The sequence below is a fragment of the Pelodiscus sinensis genome, chromosome 2 (assembly GCF_052426305.1).
Source record: "Pelodiscus sinensis isolate ZL-2025 chromosome 2, ASM5242630v1, whole genome shotgun sequence".
Classification (NCBI taxonomy): domain Eukaryota; kingdom Metazoa; phylum Chordata; order Testudines; family Trionychidae; genus Pelodiscus; species Pelodiscus sinensis.
Window position 1 is genome coordinate 75,321,735 of NC_143053.1, and position 22,421 is coordinate 75,344,155.

The window sequence follows — 22,421 nt, forward strand, 5'->3', positions numbered from 1 at the left end:
GGGCAAGCTTCTTTTTATGTTGTTTCCTTGATGTTCTCCATTTTAAAACACATTGTTCAGTGTTCCTCGGTCTTAAAGTTTAAGAAACATTGAGCTAGAACATCTAAGGGCATTTCCACACAGGAAGATATACCAGTATAAGAGAAAAAGTGTGAATTTAAGCTGCTATAATTATGCTGGTATAACTCCTCACAAAGGATGCTTTTATTCTGGCACGTGAGAGCTTTACTTTGGTTTTGGCTCATGTTAGTTTAAACTATAAAGCTGCTGTAGTGAGGCTTTTGTCTGTTTCTTTAAACAATTAATTAAGCATTCTAATTGGAAATGTAACATTCTTCAAATGAAATTTTGGTCCAAGTAAAGTGAGTAGAATTAAGGGTTCCACCAGAGAATGTTGAATATAGAAGTAGAAAACAGTGCTTAATACTTCCCTTGCAGAAAACCAACAAAAAACCAAACAGAAGAAACCAAATCTTATTACCAAAGCTTTACACTTGTCATTGAATTTAAGGCATTGCATTTAAACATCTTTTATGAACTGTGTAATTGATACTGTATTTCATATTTACTTTAAACAATAGATAATATAATTTTATTTCAGTATGAAGTAAGAGTGCAGGAAAACCGAGTGAATGTGGAAATACTGAGAATTCCTTGTTTGGACAAGGATGAGCCCAAATCACCTGCCTGGCAGTGCAAATTCGCTATTGTAAAAGGAAATGAAGATAAACATTTTGCTATTACAACAGATAAAAGAACAAATGAAGGGATATTATGTGTTGTTAAGGTAAGCAAAGATGAAAACATAAGCTCAAATCCTGGGAGTTAGTTGTTTTTAACACCAACTTTTTTGTTGAAGCTATAAATTCTGGTTAGCTAATTACACTCTATCTGTGGGATATTAGCTCTGCTTCCTTTTTGAATTGAACAAACAAATTCATCTGATACTTCTCTGAGGGTAGGTGGGTTTTTTTGTACATTTTTTGTTTTGTTTGTTTGTTTTCTGGCAAAAGTGTAGGAAATTTTATGTGCTTAGTGAGATTTGAAAATTATTCAGATATATTTTCCCTTTGGGACTTTTGCTAATGTTTTTGCGTGGTGGAGTACAGAAGGGGGTTGTGTTAAATTTTAATTCCATAATAGCTAGACCTAAAATTCCATATTTGGTTTAATCTGGTTGACAAGGAATGGGGTCTTTCACTAATCTGAAACAGGGTTATATCAACCTGAACTGGGAACCTTTTTTAGTTCACACCTTTTTTTAGTACCTCCCAAGGTGGGCAGAAGGTTAATATGCACTTGAGAAATGTAAGTAGCAGAGAGTTACTGTAGTGAGTATGGGCATGGCTAGCTTTCTGCTTAAAATATGATTTATATTTTAAACACACAGAACCCTGCTATGATGAAAGTATACTTTTCATCATAATGGTAGACTGTCAACTTCTACTCATTGGCCTGCAGAATGTAACAGTTCTAACAATTCTGCTACAGCTAGTGACATTTCTGTTCTGGTTTAAGAATTAATACTTGCCTTTCTCCGTGATGTCCGTGTTTGCTGTATGGAACATGGCTTCATCGCCTTTGTCCTCTTAAAGAGGAGAATCTTACATTGGAAAGTGCTAGGCAATTAAAACATTTCAAGGATATGTTGGGGTTTTTTTAAATGTGTTTATCAATATTTCTGAATAGGTAAAAGCAATCTGGTATCCCTTAGTGCAGTCGTCTCCAACCTTTTTACACCCAAGATCGCTTTTTAAATGACAGACTAAGCCAAGATCTACTGCCCCGCCCCTTCCTTGAAGCCCTGCCCTCTCTATTCTCCTCCTCTCCATCACTTGCTATCCCCAATCCTTATACTGCTGCTTTAAAAAAAAAAATTCTCTGTAGGAAGAGGTTTTTCCAACATTTAGCCTGTCTAGACTGGACCAAATGTCAGGAAAAAAAAATTCTTTTGAAATCCACCTTATTCCTTGTGGAAAGAGGAATATAGGGGTGACCGAAAGAGCCTGTTTGCTTTTCCACTAAAAAAGCGGAAGAACAAACGCCACCGTGGATGCAGAAGAGTTTTTCTGGGATATCTCCAGAATCCTGAAAAACTCCTGCAGTCCAGCTGGACCCTTGCTGTGTTGAGACAGGATGTGTAGTGGGAATGAGGGATTTGGGTGTGGGAAGGGGAGCTGTGCTGGAGCAAGCTTCCTGGGCTGAGCGCAGGGCAGCCGTGTGGGAGCGAAGAGAAGCTCCACGTGGGCAGGCGCAGAGGAGAAGCTGCCAATCAGCTGGAGTGCATGGCAGCCTCTTTCAGCTGAAAGCCACAGTCAGCTGGCTGGGATGTATCGGCCCTCCTGACCTCCCAGCTCCCACCATTCCTTGCAGCTACTCACCTGTGTTGTTGCTTGGTGAGTAGCTGCTCCTCAAATGAGAAAATCTAATGTAAAGGTACTGCACAGGCACGCAGTTCAAAGAGGGCTGAAGAGCTACTCTTAGAGCCCCTGAGATCTACCGGTAGATCACGATCTACTCGTTAGTGACCATGGCCTTAGTGTTATAAAAGAGAGACTTACTCCTTTTGAAAGGCAAGAAAATGGCCTTTATGGACAGCATGGATATCATGTTAACAAAAACCATTTTCATGGTGGCTGCTCTGCAAGTTCAGAGACTCTTGCCCATAGTTAAATTCTCACCAGGTACCCATATGCATTTCTAATAGGTAAGTATTCTTGAGTTGTGACAGCAGGAAGGAAAGACTGCAAGCATTCTTGGGAAAAAGTCAGGGTGTGTTTACACTGCAGTGGCTAGTAGGGATGGATGTTATAGTGTAATTGAATTGTCATGTAACAGCACAAAATAATATTGGTTATACAAGCTATTCAATAGTCCCCAAGTGCAGGGTTGGCAGCCAGTGCTCTCCTGACCCTGTTCCTACGGAGCTCCCTGCCAACCCATGCTGCTGCCTCTGTATCAAAGCTTCCTTTGCAGACCAAATGCCTGCTGCCCTGCGATGCTGCCTCTGATCTAGAGGGGGCGTGGCAGCAGCTCATATCAGGGGGCGGGGGTCTGAGCTCCCCACAGACAGAGCCTGCTCTGTGGGATGTGGAGCAGTGTCTCTCTGTGGGGACTTCAGCCCACCATGGACAGAGACTACTTTGCAGCCTTGCCTGCCCCCTGTGCTGCTGCTTCAGATAGAGGCAGCAGTGTGGGCAGGCAGCAATGAGGAGCCAGTGCTGGGGGGAACTGGCATTTTAGCCAGCTCTCCCCCAGCACTGTCATCTGCCTGACCCCCTCACCCCACCACTGTAAGAGGCAGCAAGCTGTGTGTGTGTGGAAACCAGGTCTGTGGAGCCGATACGTGGGGGACCTGGCTTGAAAGCCTACCCCTTCTCCGCCCTCCATCCTGCTGCCGCTCATTACCACACCAGCTCCATCCGCCTTCCCTTGCTGCCTCTGATACAGGCTTATTGGTTAATCGTATAGTTGACTACATGTTGGCATCCCTAGTGGCTATGCTACAGTAACACAGCTATGATGTGGCAGCTGTGCTACCATAGTGTACATGCTATTGTTGAAAGGAGGTGTTTCTACCCATGTAGGAAGTCCACACTTCAAGAGGGAACAATTCTTGGGGGTTAGGTCAATTTGTACACAGCTCTCAGGATGCAAAATTGTTTACAGCTCTGAGTGTAGACCAGGCCTCCGTTAAGGAATTAAGCTATGGCCCTTGGGGTGAAAGGTAGGCAAATAAAACGTTACAAATATAACTTTTCGTGGTGCTCCTTATACCATGCAAGGGATGCTGCCACTTTTTTTCTTAGCGCTTCCTGAAAATCAGGTCTCTTTAAGGTTTCTCAAGTTGGATATCTAAGAATTGAGAGGTCCAAAATAACTAGTCCTTTCCTATAATCATGACCATTATGACTTTGGCTTTTTCTACTATTAGAAACTGTGATGAGAGAACTTATAGTTGGTTTTGGTGAATTTACTAGCTGTACATTTATTTTACAGGGATTGGATTATGAAATCAGCCAGCTAAAGATACTTGAGATTACCGTAGCTAATGAGATACCTTATATTATGGTACCATATTCAAGTTCACTTGCTAAGGGCATCTGTACTGTTAGAGTTATTGTACAAGATGTTGATGAGGGGCCAGTATTCAAACCTTGTTTGTTACGTATCACGATTGACGGATGCGCTAAAGGTGAAACAGTGGTCGGCAAATACCTAGCTGAGGACCCAGAAACCGGAAATAGCGACGGCATAAGGTGTACATTTTATTATTGGATTTATTAATTACATAATATTTGGGAATATGGGAGAGAAAAACATTATGCAATTAAAAAAAACAATTTTTATCTTTACTAGCTATCGGATTCCACCTGAGCAATGCAAATGGCTCTCCATTAATGAAAATTCAGGCGAGCTCAGAACTGTTACACTTTTGGACAGAGATCAGCAAGACATGACGAACAAGCAGTGTAACATTTCAGTCATTGCAATAGATCGAAGTGAGTACCAAATGTTTTATAGATCAAATAGGTTATGGATATATTAATCATACATGTTCATGTGCGCACACAAATATTCTTGGAACAGTGTCATTAAACTATTTTCTGGGAACTTGCAGTTAATTGTAATGGAGACAGTCTTTTGGCCATCATATTTTTGGGGAGTGGTAATTCCTGTTCCCCCAATGGGGGTGAGGGGAGGACAGTGATTCACTGGGAATGAGGGTAGCTTTTTGTGGGTTGAGCAACTGAATACAGCAGGTTGGGCCAAATTTCCAAAAGTAGTGTTCTTACGCAGTTTGGGCCAGGAGTACTGAAAAGCTCAGTTCTATTTAAAATGTTTTGATACTTGAACTAGTGAACGTTTTTTTTTTCCTTTGGGTTTGTTCTCTTCTGCTGGATTGGTCCCCTAGGTGGTACTTCAGACAGCCATGAGAATCAGGCTGTCAAATTGTAAATAGAAAATTCTTGTAAATCCCGTAAATGTTATCTCTAATCTTCTGTTTGATCCCTTGCTGTGAAGTATCTGATTTAAAAGCACTTTTAAGAATAACTTGGGTTTGCTGTGTTCTATATTATATTGTGACTTTCTTCTCTAGTAAACTACCTAGGGCTAAATTTTTTTTAAACACTTATCATAGTAAGCAGGGCTCGACAATTAGTGTAATCTACTCACCCATGGCGAGTAGATTGCAAGCCGGCATAGCCGTGCGGCGCGGTCTGCGTATGTGCAGCGTGCCGAACTGCGCGGCTGGCGAGCAGGTCTCGCCACTGCTTGGCAAGCCCTGACAATTAGTAGTACTTACTCAGATTAGTAGTCCCTATTTTACCTGGGATTACTAGGTAAATATTACTCGTCTTGCTTAAGGCTTACAGAATCAGATTTCCATGAGGGATGTGAAAGTATAAACGTGTACATGGTTAACCAGTGAGCCTTCATGGTTTTATATAGGCTCCCCCTCCCTTAAAAGGCTTCTGTTACAGAGGTTGTGTGTGGGGGGGGGGGGGGGAAGTAGGTAGGAGCAGGTGACTCTGATACAGAGGCAGCAGCAAGCAAATCTGCTTAGGGAGCCATCTTAAAAGCTGTCTCTTTGCACGTACCAGTTCCCAGGGAGATTACTTCTCCTCCCTCCCCACCATCCCATGTAATGTGTAACTGCTGACATTTTCAGCGGTTGCATGTTTAACTAAATAAATTTAAACATCCCTAGTTTTCATTCTATAAAACAATTTTCAAAACCAAAATCTATCAGTTTAACATTTAAAGATTACATAACCTATGGGTACTCATCTATATCCTTTATTATCCTTGGAAAAGACATCATTGAGATGAGCTAATGTAAATACCCTTTGTTTTCCAAAAGCTTAGTGTAGCTAATAGAGTCTCAAGGTAGTTTTAATGATTTGTAGCCCACAGACTTACTAATATTTTGGTATGCCAATATGGGTACTGTTAGAGGCATTACAAAGATGCATTTCATATAGAAATAAAAAAGGCTTTGGACCCAGTGACAAGATCAAGCTCACAGTCAAGATCGCAATCTGTTAAAACTTGAATGGGAATGAATTAAAGTTTCTCAAATTGCTTTGTAAGCAGAACCTGTTCTTAAAAAGTTTTATTTTTCTGTGTAATTTCTTAAATTTTGCAGTTTATAATGCTAAATGCAAATAATTTTATTGCAAATTTTATTATACCATGTATAATGTAAATGCAGTATATAATAGTGACCAAATACCCATAAAAGGAGGTGGTAAGAAATAATTGACCTTTTTAGCATTCTGCATATATAAAGCTTCATCATTTTTGTGAAGGATACTAGATACCTTTAAGTGGTTTAGGAGGAGGATTTTTCCTGGCTTTGGTGGCTGTTGTCATATGTCTCTCTTATATGTAGAGGAGGCATTGCTGCATCCCATCGCTGAAAGATGATGCAATGAAAAGGGTAGGGATAATAGAAGTGCATGTGAAATGAATTCAGCCATCTAGACCAAGCGTGTGTACATCAGTATGCAGAACTGTTGATCCCTGCCTCCTGGTGCACTGCGCTCCCATATTTGTAAACACCTTTGTTTAGTTTTGATCAGGATGGAGACTTTATAATGTAAAAACAGGTTTTGGAGACCGGGCTGGCTCTAGGTTTTTTGCCACCCCAAACAAATTTTTTTGCCACCCCCCCCCCTTTTTTTTTTTTGGTCCGGGGAAGGTCCTCATGCAAATGCAGCTTGCACGGCTTGCTGGGGGTCTGCGCGCAAATGCAGCTTGTGCGGCTTCCTGGGGTTTGGGGGCGCGTGCTTCAGGGAGAGCTCAAACCCTGGGACATTTTCATCTCCTAGGAGAGTGCCAGGGACTCCCCACGTGAGGACAACGGGAGGGCAGGTTCATCCACAGCAAGCTATTTAGACTTCCAAAGCATGCAGCTGTTCACATCACCTAGTGCTGGAGTCCTGGTCCCACTCCTCACTCTGCAAAGGGATTATATTACTAGAAGCCTTATAATCATTCAGTTTCCAACCCCAGCACATAAGCTGTCCAACTCTTGGTGTCCATGGACAAGAATTGGCCTCACTATACAATGAAACAGTTCAAAGAGATTAAGAGAACTTTTGTTTCAACTCCCCGGCTCAACTGTCCAGAACAAGACAGGCACCAGGCAACAAAACCCCACTAGCCCAAGACCTATTCCTTAAGCGCAGTCCTGTAATTTCTCCTTCAGGGAGGGACCAAACAGCCTCTGAGGCAGGGTGGATTGATTTAAATAGCTTTGATTTAAATTTCTACTTTTAATCATGATTTAAACTGGAAAGCAGAAAACTTAGGTTTAAATGAGCAATTAATCATTTAAATTATACTTTTAAAATATTTTCCTATAGGATGGTTGTCGTCTTGGTTAGCAACCTTTAAAACATGTTGATTTACAACTAAATATAACCTATTTGGCGCTTCTATTTACTAACCAGGAAAATACATTAAGTACAGCTATCAACTAAATAAATGCCCAAATAATTGTGTAACTTACATGTAATCAGATTCTTAATTTTTACATTATTATTCTATTACAAAATGGTGTGTAATAGGAACATGTAAGAGACAGGTTTTACCCCATTTATTATTTGCTAAGTGGTGGCTAATTTTTTAAAAACATAATTTGTATGTACTTCTGTCTGAATGGAAATTTTATTTAAAATAAACAAAACCAGCATTTAATTTCTGTATGAAAAAAAACTACCTTAAATGTGAAGGACGCATAACAAAAAAGTATCCAAACACATTTTGCATCTAAAATTCATTTATTAAACAAAGGAAATATCCATAGTGAATTTAACAGATCAATTCTAGTCGTCATGTTCTTCAAGATGTTAGAATGATCTCATAACCAGTTTTTTACTGAGAGAAGAGGAAAACAAGTTTTTCTGCTTCATCAACTCTCGGTTTTGATATGGTGAATCAACTAATCATTGAATTGAACTAGCTGAATAAACCAAAGTGATAAAAACATTCTTTCTTCCCCTGCAGAAGAAGCTACTGCTGATGTAAACACTGGTTCTGGGTACTTATACTAGTGAACTGATAGAATTTCGTTAAAAGTTGACAGGAGACATGTTCTATTTAATTTTTAAATTTAATTCATAAATTATATAACTAGGTTATGATAAATTTAGGCCATAACAATTTTTAATTTAATTTTTTAAGGTATATTATTTAAAACAAAGCCTATTTAAATGGGATCACAATTCCAATTTTAATAAAGCTCTCCTGCCCCAGACAGGAAGGGACTTGACGACATGGGCACTGGAAACACCAGAGTTCCCCTTCCTCAGACAAAGGGGGAGGGAGAATCACCTGGGTCCCAGGCAGGTGTGAGGTTGTCAGGACACAGCACAAGGGGGCTGGGTTCCTGGGCAGAGGGTGTGTGTGTGGGGGGGGGAGAGGGTTCAGGGCCCAGAGACTAGGGGGAGGGGGGATTGTTTAGAGATCCAGACAGATATGGGGATCCAGGTGGGAGGTGGGATGGGGGGGGGAGAGGAGATGAGGTCCCAGCAGGGTTGCAGTGGGCCAGGAAGTGGGGTTGCTGGGCAGAGGCCGAGCTGAGGGGGGTGGGGTCGCTGGACTGTGGGCAGGGGCACACAGGCTGGGGGGAGGGTTCACGGGCAGGGGAATTTCATGGGAGAGAACACAAGCCGGGGGGGTTGGAGGAGGGGGAGTTGTGGGGACAGCGCGTGGGGGGGGGGGGGGCTGACTGGAGGGAGCACACAGGCAGGGGGGCCCGCACTAACGAAGGCAAATAAGAGGCCGCTGGGCTCAGCCTCATCAGCGGTGGCTGTCCCACGCCGCCCTCCCAGCAGGGGCTGTGCCGCGGGGCTTCCCACCCAAAGCTTCCGGGGGCAGGCTCCGAGCAGCCGGGCATGGGGTTCCTAGCTCAAGATGATGTCTGTGGGGCTCCCTGCTCGGGGGTTATGGGGCCCCACTGCAGTAGAGCCCCAGAGCCTGCTGAGCCCCTGAACTCTGCTCCAGTGAGCCGGCTGCCAGGAGCAGACACCGTGGCTGCGGCCTGCCCCACCGGGCTCAGCGTCACCAGCCACGGCCACCTTGCGCTGGGGCCGGGTGCCCCGTCCTTCCTGTCCAACCCTCACAGCGCCCCGGGGCCAGGCGCAGGCTCTAAGCATGGGGCTCTCAGCTCCGGGTGGCCTCCCTTGGTGCTTCCCGCTGCCGTGCTCCTTGTGCAGGCCAGAATGCTGCCCCAGGCAATGTGCCGCCCCAAGCACCTGCTTGTTTTGCTGGAGCGTAGATCCTGCCCTGGTTGGAGATTGGGGATAAAGGCAGGATTCTTTCCCACAAGGTTTTGAAATCCTCTATGGAATAGCCTGCATTGTAAAAGCTCTTATGTCAATTAAAGACAGGGATTTATCATACAATTTATTATGAATGATTCACCTGTCTTCCCTAAAGGGGAGATAAAGCACTCAGTCGCAGGTCTCCCGGCAGCTTTGTTTTTGCAAAGAGGGGAGAAGAGCCAACAAGGGGCAGATTTTTCTTTAGAAGAGCTGAGGGGTGAGTAAGAGAATACCAACTGGAACACCTCCCCTCCAACTGGATGCTGCTCTCTCTGCTGCCAGAAATCCTGAGAAGCACCTAAAAGCTCCCAAGCAAGACCTCATCTCCTGACTTCATTTCACAGTCCTCTGCCTACTGAATCCTCATAGCAGCAGCCAAGGAGGAAGTCGGTGCTCCGACAAGCTAGAGAGATGGTGAAACTTCCCCTCTGCTTTTTACTTTTAAAATCTAGGTACTAGCTTGGATTAGATGAAACCACAGTTAGCACTTTAAAAGCATTAAAAGCACTGACATTTATTATTTCTGTCTCCTAGGTGGTAAAACTGGTACTGGAACAATATGGGCTACCATGGGTCCTTGCAACAGGTCTCCCTTTGTGGATCCAATTAACTATGTAATGTGTAGAGACAAAAAACCAATTTTTGTTACTGCACATGATCCAGACGTGTCTCCCTATTCTTATCCTTTCACATTTGATATTTCTGACAAGAGAATGCGTACAGAATGGCGAACAGTACAAAATAACGGTATGCAATATTGTATATTCTTTTTAAAAGTAAGAACATTGATGGTATGAATTGACGGTTTTCTGTATCTTTTCAATATGCAGTTTTGTGTGTGCTTAGACAAATTTGCAATTCGTATTTGGAAATTAATCAAACCATACCAGAGTCACAGAAAACATGTAAACCTTCAGACAGGAAGTAGCAAAGCAAGAAGGAAACTAGTATGACCAAATAGAAAGGTACAATTTTTTTTAAAACCTAAAAGAGATCCTTTGGAAAATGGCAGTCAAATTCTAGTCAAACCAGTACAAAGGAACTTGGCTGGTAAAAAGTGTGTACATTAAGGAGGACCTAAAAGCAATTCTGAAGAGCAAATAGCCAAATATCTGAAAACAAATAGGAAGATTTTTAAATATGAGAAACAAGAAAACTATAAGCAGTGGTTTGGTTGAACGACAGTGGAGTAAAGGGGACACTTAATTTCTCCCGTCCCAATATTTTCCATTATACATATTTTGGCATAATTCTGCGCCAGATAAAGAAGTTAAGGAAACACCCCAAACTAGGGCCTGACCAGTGTTTCCTTTGTAACCTCCTAGAGTGACTTTTCAGTATAGCCCAGCGTTGCCCCTGGCATGTGCTGCTCTCCTGCATAACTTCCTCCTTCTTTCCAGCCTTGAAACATGTCCTGTTGCCATACATGTATGCAATCCAAAAGCTGTCCCCAGTACTTCATTTTCCTTGGCATTTCAACCATTCCCGCTTCTTCCCCCTTTCTCATCTCTCTGCTTCTCCAGTGAGTCAAACACACAAATTACTTGTCTTCACTTTTAACCTTTTCTGGTCTACCTCACGCTACCTAAAAATCTTATTCATTATTAAGATATCTGGTCTGCCTCCATTCTCCTGATAAGTGTTGTCCTTTGTGCCAGATTCTCCCATGAGTGCATGTGGTGGTCTTTCTCCTGTTCTTGCAAGGAGCTCTCCATAAACATCCCAAAAAAACATTTAATACATAGTACTATATGATAATTCCAAAAATTTGACACTGGTTAGACATTGGGAACAGCATGAAAAACAATCACATTTTCCTTGAAAGGCATTTGATTTAAAGCTAATGAAAAGAAATACACAATAGAAAGTTAACATGAAACCCACAAGATAGTAATGAAGCCAAGAGTTTCTAGGGATTAGAAATTGATGTTAAAAATCCAGTTTCATTAGACAAACTGAAATATTTTAGGAGGACATATATTTTCATGTCTCAGGGAAAAGGCAACCAGTAACTGATGGGAGTTAGGAAAAAACTTCTCTAGTGAACATCTTATTCATTGTTGTGCAATATTGATTTATTGCATCTTGCTGGAAGGCCACTTGCTCCTTAAAGATAAAAAGATACTGAAAGATAAAAAGACTAGGGTTACCAGGTAGACCCTGCCAAAAAAATGGACACACTTGATCATGGGCGGGGGGAGGGACCGGCAAGGAGGGGGATGGGAAGTGGGGCTGGTGGGGGAGGGTGTTGGGGGCTGCTGCAGGGCTAGCCAGGAGGAAGGGGGGGCGGGAAGCAGAGTTGGGGGGCGATTAGGGGTTGGGGCAGCGATTACGGGTTGGGGGGGCTGGATGAGAGGAGGGGGGGCAGAGGAAGGGGGACAGGAAGCAGAACTGGCTGGGGGTGCAGCCACTGACTGCAGCCGGAGTCCAACAGGCTGTGCCCCCAGCAGGCACTCCCTCTAGTTGCTAGTAGAAGCCTGGGGGAGTGGTTGGGAGCTACTCCTCCTGCCCTGCTTCTGCACACAACCAGAGGCTCCCAGCTGGGAGGTGGAGCTGCGATTGGTGCTGGGAGACTCTGGTTGTGTGCAGAAGCCAGGTGGGGGGAGTGGCTGGGAGTCCCAGCCAATGCCCCTGCCCAGCTTTTGCACGTGACCATAGGGCTCCCAGCGCCAACCGCAGTCTCGCCTCCTAGTCACTCCCCTATCCCCGCCAGGCTTCCATCCGGCACCCAGCCAGCAATTCAGAAAATACTGGACATTACACATGTCCGGTATTTTCTGAATTTTTCTACCGGACAGAGGGCACAGACTGTCTGGTAGAAAACTGGACACGTGGCAACCCTAACTAAGACACCCTAATCTGGGTGATTAGGGCAGTTCCAATATTCAGGAATGGAGAGAAAGTGAATGTCTGCTTCTTTAATAGAGAACACTGCACTGTTTGGGGGGCTGGGAGGGGGGTGAGATAGGGTATGTCTACACTACAAAGTTAATTCGAACTAACAGACGTTAGTTCAAATTAACTTTGATAGGCGCTACACAAGCGCTCCGCTAGTTCGAACTTAATTCGAACTAGCGGAGCGCTTAGTTCGAACTAGGTAAACCTCATTCTACGAGGACTAAGCCTAGTTCGAACTTACTAGTTTGAAGTAAGGGGTGTGTAGCCCCTTAATTCGAACTAATGGGAGGCTAGCCCTCCCCAGCTTTCCCTGGTGGCCACTCTGGTCAACACCAGGGAAACTCTATTGCCCCCCTCCTGGCCCCAGACCCCTTAAAGGGGCACGGGCTGGCTACGATGCCCGTGCCAGGTGCAAGCCTGCCAGCACCCAGCTAGCAGACCCTGCACCTGGTATGGCTCGAACCAGCCACCCGATGCCCCCCCAGCCCTCCGCCTCTTCCCGGGACCAGGCTGGCGGCTCCCGGGAGCTTGCCTGGGACCACAAGAGGCGGGCACCCGACTGGTCTAGTGCGGACATCGTGGACCTTGTCCACGATCTCCGCACTAGGAACAGGAAAGTGGCCATCTAGGGCAGGAGAGCTGCCAGCCTGGCCACCCAGGAGCAGGTGTGCATGAAAATCAAGGGGGTCCACTGAGACCCCTGACCCTGAGCCTTGAGCTTCCAATGGCCGTCCTGGGTCAGACCAAAGGTCCATCTAGCCCAGTAGCCTGTCTGCTGACAGTGGCCAACTCTAGGGACCCTGGAGGAGATGGACCAAAGACAGTGACCAAGCCATTTGTCTCGTGCCATCCCTCTCCAGCCTTCCACAAACCTTGGGCAGGGACACCACTCCTACCCCCTGGCTAATACCATTCCATGGACCCAACCTCCATGACTTGATCTCACGTCTCTTTAAACTCTGTTCTAGTTCTAGCCTTCACAGCCTCCTGCAGCAAGGAGTTCCGCAGGTTGACTCTTTGCTTTGTGAAGAACAACTTTCTGTTACTAGTTTGAAGCCTGCTACCCATTCCTTTCCTTTGGTGTCCTCTAGTCCTTCTATTATGGGAACTAATGAAGAACTTTTCTTGATGCACCCTCTCCACCCCACTCATGCTTTTATAGACCTCTATTATATCCCCCCTCAGTCTCCTCCTTTTCTAAGCTGAAAAGTCCCAGTCTCTTTAGCCTCTCTTCATATGGGACCTGTTCCAAACCCCTCATCATTGTAGTTGCCCTCCCCTCTCCCACCCTCTCTTCCCCTCTCCCACCTCCTTTTCCCAGTCTCCCCGAGTTTTGTTCAATAGAGAGATTCTATTTTTGAACACAATTGTCCTTTATTTAGTACACCAGGAAGGGGGGCTAGGGAAGGGTAAGTGGAAGGAGGTGAGGGAGGAATGGGATACAAGCCCCCGATGGGGAGGACTGGGCTGGCTCTGCGGGCTTCTGGCGGGGGGAAGCTCTCCTGCAGCCCCCCAATTACCCCCTCTCCCCAGATAGCAGCCTGCGGCAAGTGCAGCCAGGCTGATGGCTGAGTGGTGTGATGTGCCCAGTGTGGGCACTCCGGGCAATCCAAGCCAGGACTGCTTTGCAAGCGGGGCACCCCTGAGAACTGTCTGTCCGGGGTGGGGGTCGGGTCCCTTTAAGCACAGCCCTCGGCTAGCCTGAGGCAGCATCTCTACGCTCTAAGTCCTCATCTGATGCCCTGCCGGCACTGCTTCCAGCCATCCTTAACCCCGGTTCAGGGTCCACTTAATGTGGACATGCTAGTTCGAATTAGCAAAACGCTAATTCGAACTAGTTTTTTAGTCTGGATCCGTTAGCTTGAATTAGCTTAGTTTGAATTAACTAATTCGAACTAAGTTAGTTCGAATTAGCGCTGTAGTGTAGACATTCCCAAAGATCTTAAAAATCAATAAGAGTGAGAAGAAGCAGAAACAAAACCCACCAAAGTTTCATACCAGGGACCTTCAGAAGAGGATTATGCAGCTTTCACTTTTCCTTTCCTGTATCATTAACAAAGTGCACTTGGAGAAAGGGTGTAAATTTTTAGACATGTTTCTTGTTTTCTGTGTCAGTGACCAAACTTAATTGTATGGTAACTGGTTTCCTATTCAGTAATTTAAAGCTAGAACCGTGGTCACCAACCTGTTAATTGCGATTGACTGGTCAATCACGAGGGCTCAACCAGTCGATTGTGAGTCGTTCGGGGCCCCACTACCTACCTCCAGCGACAATGGAGTTAGTGCCAGCTTCCTGCAGGGTGGACGGAAGTCCTGTAGCTGTGCACCACTTCTGGGGATTCCAGAAGTGTGCTGGCTGTTCCCCTCCCCCAGGTCTGTAGCATGCTGGGAACTTGCGGGGGTTGGGGAGTCCCTAGAGGAAGTGTGCGCCGGGGCTTCCCTTCTCTGTGGGGGGTGGTGGTAAGGGGAGGAGTCCTGGGAGGAGGTAGGTGCAGGGGACTCCCTGTTCTCTGCCCCCAGCAACACGCTGTCCCCTGTTGCCACTGGCATCCTGTCCCCTGCTTCAGAACCCTGTCCCCTACTCCCACTAGCACCCTGCCCTAGCACCCTTCCCCAGTATCATGTCCTCTGCTTCCACCAGCACAGTTGGGGCGACATTAGTGAGGCTTGGTTTTTTTTGGAGGAGTTACTCGTGTGGCCCCCAACTGACTTTTCTGTAGGTCAATGACCCCTGACTCAAAACAGGTTCCCTGCCTTTCTCATAAATAAAGACAATGCAGAAACTTTTTGTGTTTGACATGGTATTTTATTTAAAAATGAAGTCTGGGCAACACCCCCCTCAATTGGGGCCAAGCCCCCGTCTGGCCGCAGCATCATAACACTCCTGCACCTTCCCTCCCCTGACCCAAGATCTGAGCCTATCGTACACTGGACCCCCCTGCCTTGAGCCCCTCACATATTCCAACCCAAATCCCTCCAACTTTTGTTTTGTTTTGTCTTTGCAGATTCATCTATATTTCTTTCACCAATGAGGGATATGCCATTTGGAATATATAAAATTCCTATGGCCGTAAAAGATAATGCAGGAAAAGAAGGAATAAGTATGGTTACAGTTAACTATTGTGACTGTACTACTCCAAGTGATTGTTATAAGAGCCGACAAGATGCACCAGCTGTTACTCTTGGTGTATGGGCCATTCTTGCAATGATTCTGGGGGCACTATTACTGCTATGTAAGTATATTAGTATTTATATGAAATGAAAAATATTCTCTTTTCAAAATTAGGTAAGATTCTAATTGCAAAATTGACACACCCTCTTCTATTAAGATTTTTATAACCTGCGTTGCCATAGTATCTGAGCATTTTCCAGAAGCACATTATATGATATGATATCTGTCACTTGAGGTTCTTTTTCTTCTTTTCTTTGGGGGAAGTTGATGTCTGTCTGGGGATTTTGCATAGTTAATTTTTAAGGCTTTCATGCTATTAAAAATTAATCATGTTGTTAAACAATACTAAAATATCATTTAAATATTTTTTTGATATTTTCTACATTTTTCATAAAATATTTCAATTGCAACACAGAATACAAAGGGTACAGTGCTCACATCATATTTATTTTTGATAAATATTTGTACTGTTAAAAACAAAAGAGATGGGAAAATTGAAAATACTATTATGAAATTTGAACTTAGGTAACATGGTAAATATCTTCTCTAAAAATCAGGAAAGGCTTTCACATGGCACTTGTATCTGGGGTTGAAAGATATTTACATGCTGGATGTGCTAAAGAGTCAAATATTTCTTCATGCTTCAGCCACCATTCCAGAGGACATGTGGCAAAATTTGCAGAACATATTAAACGGCTCAAGGTAGTTAAGACCAAAGCAGTGTGTGAAGAGCTTCAAAAAGATTTCACAAAACTGATTGGGCAACACAATAGCAAAACAAAATTTAATGTTGATAAATGTAAAGTTAATGTTGATAAATGTATAACTATACATACAATATGATGGGGACTAATTTAGCTATAACTACTAAAGAGAGATCTTGGCGTCATTGTGGATAATTCTCTGAAAACATCCACTCAATGTGCAGCAGCAGTCAAAAAAGCAAACAGAACATTAGGAATCAATGAAAAAGGGATATAGAATAAAACAGTATCTAATTGCCTCTATATAAAACCATGGTACACCCACACCTTGAATACTGCATACAGATGTGGTTGCTTTATCTCAAAGATATATTGACATTGGAAAAGGTTCAGAAAAGGGCAACAAAAATGATTAGTGGTTTGGAATGGTTCCTATAGGAAGAGAGATTAAAAAGACTGGGATTTTTAGCTTGGAAAAGAGGCAGTTAAAGGGGAATATGATGGGGGGGGGGGGTCTATAAAATTATGACTGATGTGGAAAAAGTGAATAAGAAAAATTAATTACTTGTTCCCATAATATAAAACTAGGGATCATGAAATGAAATTAATAGGTAGCATGTTTAAAACAAACAAAGAAGTATTTCTTCACGCAGTGAACAGTCAATCTGTGGAATTTGTTGCCAGAAGAGGTTGTGAAGACCAGGACTTTAACATGGTTCAAAAAAGAACTAGATAAATTCATGGAGATTATGTCCTTCAATGGCTATTAGCCAGATGGGTAGAAATGGTGTCTCTAGCCTCCATTTGTCAGAGGCTGGAAATGGATGACAGGAGAAGGGTCATGTGGTAATTATCTGTTCTGTTCACTCCCTCTGGGGCATCTGGCATGAGCCACTGTTGGAAGAGAAGACACTGGGCTCAATGGACCTATGGTGTGACCAGTATGGCTGTTTTTATGTTCTTATGTTTCCATGCTGATGATTAGTTCTGCTCAGTATTAATCCAAAGAAACATGGACTGACAGATGTTTTTTCATCATCTGAGTGAGATGCCACCTACATGCAGTAGATTGTCTTTTTGGTTGTTTGAGTTCTGTAGTTTTTGCATCAGTGTATTGCTCTTTTAAGATTTCTTATAGAATGTTCCACATCTCATCCTTCTCAGATTTTGGAAAGCACTTCAGATTCTCAAAACTTGGGTTGAGTGCTGTAGCTATCTCTAGAAATTTCACGTTGGTACCTTCTTTGTGTTGTCAAATCTGTAGTGAAAGTGTTCTTGATGAAACTATTGCTCATTTCATTCAAGACAGTTGTAACATGAAATATATGGCATTCTGTTTGGTGTACCTGTCTTCTAGTTGAAGCATAAAGGAATATATGAGTTGGCATGTAAATATCTTGCAACACTGGGTACAACAGTGTCATGCAAATACCTTTTCTGACTTTCAGGTGACAGTGTAAACAAGCAGGTAAAATTATCTCTTGTAAATGTAAACAAACTTGTTTGTCATAATGATTGACTAAACAAGAAGTAGGACTGATTGAACTTGTAGCCTCTAAAGTTTTACGTTGTTTTGTATTAAGTACAGTTATGTAACAAATATTTATGTTGTAAGTTGCATTTTCATGATAGAGAATACACTATAGTATACTTAAGTAAATTGAAAGACTTTTAAAATCATTTTTATACTGCAAACATTTATAATAAAATATTAGGCACTTGCATACGTATTCTATGTTGTAATTGAAATTAATCTATATGAAAATGTAGAAAAACACTTATTCAATTTCAATTGGTATCCTGTTATGTAACAGTGGGATTAAAGTGGTGTTTAATCAGAACTAATTTTTAACACAATTTTTTTAGTTAATCATGTGCATTAACTGCAGTTAATCAACAGCGCAAGTTATTTTATTGAGCATATGTTAGCTGTGCTACATGTTGTTCATTTTGCATTTGTATTTGGAATAGAAGTGGGTGAAGTTTGTGATGTTGTGTTAAACTCTCACAAGATCTCATTTCAAAGCTTATAAGAAAGCTTTGTTGCCTGCACAGGTGAGCTTTACTCTTGTAATGGTCAGTTTTCAGTTTGATTTTTGCCAGAGATATGGAGTCCTCCTCTTGCATCTTTGTGCAACATACATATTGTGGCTTAAACCATCAAAGTGTTTTGAAAATAGAGGACTGGGAACTTGAAGCTGACATAGTATTTTATGAGAAGACAGTGCAGTAAATGGCAACAGTCTTGATGTGCTTATGTTTCTGAGGAGACAGGTTGCCCCATTCTATACTAGCTGGAGATTCCTCAGGTCTGGTAGCTTCATATCGAGGTAAATTATATTTGATTTAGTCCGACTGGGAATAAAATCTTGATATATGAGTAACAGGGTTTACTAGTTCTAAAATATGGATGGACATGGTAACCATAAACTGTTCAGTTTATTACAGCTAATACTTTATTTATCAAACACATTTTGTATTTAAAACTGACTTTTTAAAAACTTTTCTTGTTTGTATCCAGAATATTTGAGAGTTCCATTTAACTAAAGTTTGTGCATTTCTGATAAATAACATATTTATCATTTTCTAACAATGAGAAAATGTAAACTTCAGAAATCTAAATGTATGCATGTTAATATAGCTGCTTACATAAATGTATATGTATGCTATATTAGCAAAAAGCAATATGAAATTTAGTGTAAAGGCAATACTTAGTTGAATGTAAACTTGGTTGCTAACCATGGAGACTTAACCTCCGTATGGGAAAATAATCGAACACCATCAATAAACAAGATCAAAATAAATTATTTAAATCAGGGTTTCCTGCTTGCTGATTTAAATCAATGCACCCTGTTTTCAAATATGACTTTTGCATACCAGAGTATTTATAGGCTTAAAATTTGCTAGTCACTAATCACACTTGGGTTTGCTGGAGATAAAATATTAAGTACTTCATCAGTACTAGGCTATGCATATATTCTTCTCAGACATGCACAAAAATCAAGTACCTTATACTCAAGATGTTTTTAAAAAATGTTTTTTTCTGTTTTGTAGTAATCCTGATTACACTTTGTGGCTGTTATGGCAGGACAATAGTGCATAAACACGTGACTGATGATTTAGCTAATCAGAACTTAATTATATCAAACACAGAAGCACCAGGAGAAGAAGTGATGGTGAGTTGTGGTTTTATTTATTTAAATGTAGGAATGTGGAATGAAGGTATTTTAGCACCACAGTGTAACAGAGAAGCCTTGCAAATTTGTGAATCAGTAAGTGAAAAGAAAAAATTAGGATAATGGATTAGTAAATGTATTGATCACTTGCAAAGCGGGTTTTATTTTCAAATAGAGATAGGGGTTAGAAAGGAAAAAGATAGGTGTGTCAAATCTTGAAGAGGTGGGGATGTATTTAATAGCCGAGAGAGACCTACACATGAGGCCAGGCTTGGGCAAAATAAGGCACACGGGCTGGATCCGGCCCACGGAGGCAGTGGGGAGCCCCAGGCAATCTCTTCTGCTTGCCCTGGACATCACTCAAACACAGCTGTGGGATGCTTTCTCTTTGAGTCGGGAGGGGAGGGAGAAAGATTCAGATTCTGTTCCTGCCCACAGCACAATCCCACTGTCTGGTTTCTGGACAGACACTAGCCAATGGGAGCTGCTTGTTTGAATAACAGGCAGCCAAGGAGCACAATCCTTCTGCTCAGTTACTCACTCAAGCACATGGCTGAGCAGTCAGAAACAATTTAAGCTCTGCAGGGAGGCAGGCTGGTTTGGCTGCTGGCTGGTCAGTCTTCTGGCCAGAACCTGCCTCTGGCCCCCACTCCTGCCCCACTATTCCACATGCACCCATACCACCTCCCAGATCTGGCACCCCAATCTCCTGCCTGAGATCACAATCCCCTCCTATCTTAGGTCACATCCCCAAATCCTGCATCCCAGTTCCCTGCCCTGGGTCACAACTGCCTCCTTCACCCAAACTCACTCCCAGACTCCATTCTCCCTCCTGAATCTCAATCTTACCCCAAGTCCCTTCCTGCACCCAACTACCATCCCAGATCCCACACTTCCTCCATGCAAGAGCGTGGCCTTCAACCACTTTCCAAAATCTTGGTGTGGCCCCCTATCAAATTATTGCCCACGCCTGCCTGAGGCTTCCAGCAGGGGAATTTAATGAAAGTGGCTGATCCACACAGAGGATAACAGCATTCAACTACTCTCTCAACTGGTTAAAACAACATTAAAGTTGTAAAGTCAAGCACTCAAGTTTAAAACTCGGGATGCAAATTATAATGATGCATTGTTTGGAAGGGTGTTATAATTGAGCATAGCGCCTGGTTTTTTTCCCTCTTAAAATCACCTTAAATCTTTCTTGAGTTTCAAAAAGTTAGGAAATATCAGATTTACAGTTGCCTGTAATCTTAAATTGGCCACCCTGTGCCTAGGTATTGTTAATGTCTGTCTTTTAATCATGTGATTATATACAATTTTTTTCTACAGGACTCCAGCCTCTTTCAGTGCAAAGGCTGAAATGCCCAAGGGAACAAAATGAAGGTTGTACAAACAACCAAAAATTTGGCTTTGCAGCTTTTTAGTGCTTGACTTTGCAATCTAAATAAAATTTTATTGATGTAATACTTTATAGCATACTAGCCAAAGATTTGTAATACAAAAGTATCTGAGTGCTTTTTGCTTCCCAAAGTGGTCATTGTAAGATGCTTTCGAAACTATATGTATTTAAGGCCTTCAGTTGTTTGTGATTTATCCACAAATTTCTTTTGATATCAGGGAGCGTGCTCAGCCTGGATTCAGTACAATACTGTTTGCAGACAGAACTGAGACATTTCAGTTTAAGCACTGACCATTTTGTATCCTTTCCAAGTTAGGTATTCAAAAGCAAAGGTGCCTAAAGAAAAGGAAATATTTCTTTGTTAGGAAAAATTTACACCTGAAGTATTTTGGTAAGATTTTCCTCCCCACTATTATCTTTGCTTTTAGGATCCAAATATAATTCCTTTACAAGCTGCACCTGTACATTCTTGTGAACATGGGGTTGGCATGGGCGGACATGAAGTAAGCACAGGGGGAAATGCTTTTGAAATGTCCAAAGGACATCAGACCCTCAATGAACGTGGGCAGACCATGATGGAACAAGGCAGATACTCATACTCAGAATGGCACAATTTCACACATTCTCGTCTAGGTGAAGTAAGTATTTTGATATCTGTCTTAGGTATTGCACTAGTTTAAATTTACAACAGTTCCTCTCCTTACCCCATCCCTTCTGTGATTGTTAGACCATTCTTTGTTTTGGTGTGGTTCTCAGTGGAATTTATTAGAGTTGGGTAAATGATTTTCTTCACTTTTTAAAAAAGCAGAACTGTTTTCCATTTAGAATGCAACCTGTGTGTGAACAGTCATACTTGGTTTTGGGCTACTGTTCATTACACAGTTTTTATCTAAGTGCTTCCAAGAAATGATAATTTAAGGCCTCATGCACATACTAGATGTGATGCATATTTTGCTATACAACATTAGAAAATGTATGTACAAAATGCACCAAATCCCAAGTTTTATGTGTTTGGCAGTGAAAAATGTGTCCTAGACTGTGAAATAAGTTCTTCCCTGTAAAAGTTGATCTCCCCATGCTGCTGGGAGCACTCCAGCTGGGTTGGGGGTAGGGGAACGACTCCTAGCTGCAAGTCCTGGCTGGGGTGGGCAGGGACAGGATTTGTTTGTCCCTTTTATAACTGCCAGAGGTGGGTATATGAGTTCCACCTCCGAGTATTTTCTCATGCTGCAGAGGTATACAGGATCTTTCGAAACGAGGCATTTCTATCAAAAATGCCCCGTCTAAACTGCTGTTTTTTTCTGAAGAGCCTCGTTTAGAAAAAAAGCAGCGGTTGCCTTTATGCAAATGAAGCGCGGGATATTTAAATCACGGCTTCATTTGCGCTTTTGATACGTCTAATTTATATTCCTCTGCTGACAGAAGGGTGTAGTTTAGATATACCCGGAATGTCTAAAAATGTGAAATTGGCCAATATTAAAACTGATACTGTAAATTTGGTAGGGCCCCAATTATGTATAAATCATGCTTTTAATCTCATTTTCCAATGGTTTTGAATTGTTTAACAGGTTAACCAGTTTCTTCACATTTTTATTATTGTGTGTGTGATCAGTATTTTTGTTAAATACTTATTTTATAGTATGAAAGATATAGACCAATTATGTGCATTTTTTGTATGTAGGAACCCATTAGAGGACACACTCTGATTAAAAATTAAACAATAAAAGGTAAATAAAAAAT

At 42.4% G+C, this 22,421-nt stretch overlaps 1 protein-coding gene across 2 annotated transcripts in view; it reads left to right on the forward strand.

Moving 5' to 3' along the window:
* The window catches only part of LOC102447430 (desmocollin-1), a 44,149-nt gene that overhangs the window by 20,045 nt on the left and 1,683 nt on the right, over nt 1-22,421 (forward strand). Inside the window, exons 9-16 of one of the 2 annotated variants that reach the window (XM_075920790.2) lie at nt 602-787; nt 4,000-4,259; nt 4,360-4,502; nt 9,870-10,082; nt 15,239-15,466; nt 19,164-19,285; nt 21,110-21,319; nt 22,363-22,408. In XM_075920790.2, the coding sequence (XP_075776905.2) occupies nt 602-787; nt 4,000-4,259; nt 4,360-4,502; nt 9,870-10,082; nt 15,239-15,466; nt 19,164-19,285; nt 21,110-21,319; nt 22,363-22,398 (1,398 nt within the window). In that variant the 3' untranslated portion in view covers nt 22,399-22,408. The remainder of the gene's footprint in view (nt 1-601; nt 788-3,999; nt 4,260-4,359; nt 4,503-9,869; nt 10,083-15,238; nt 15,467-19,163; nt 19,286-21,109; nt 21,320-22,362; nt 22,409-22,421) is intronic. The other variant, XM_075920789.2, reaches the window with a different exon arrangement.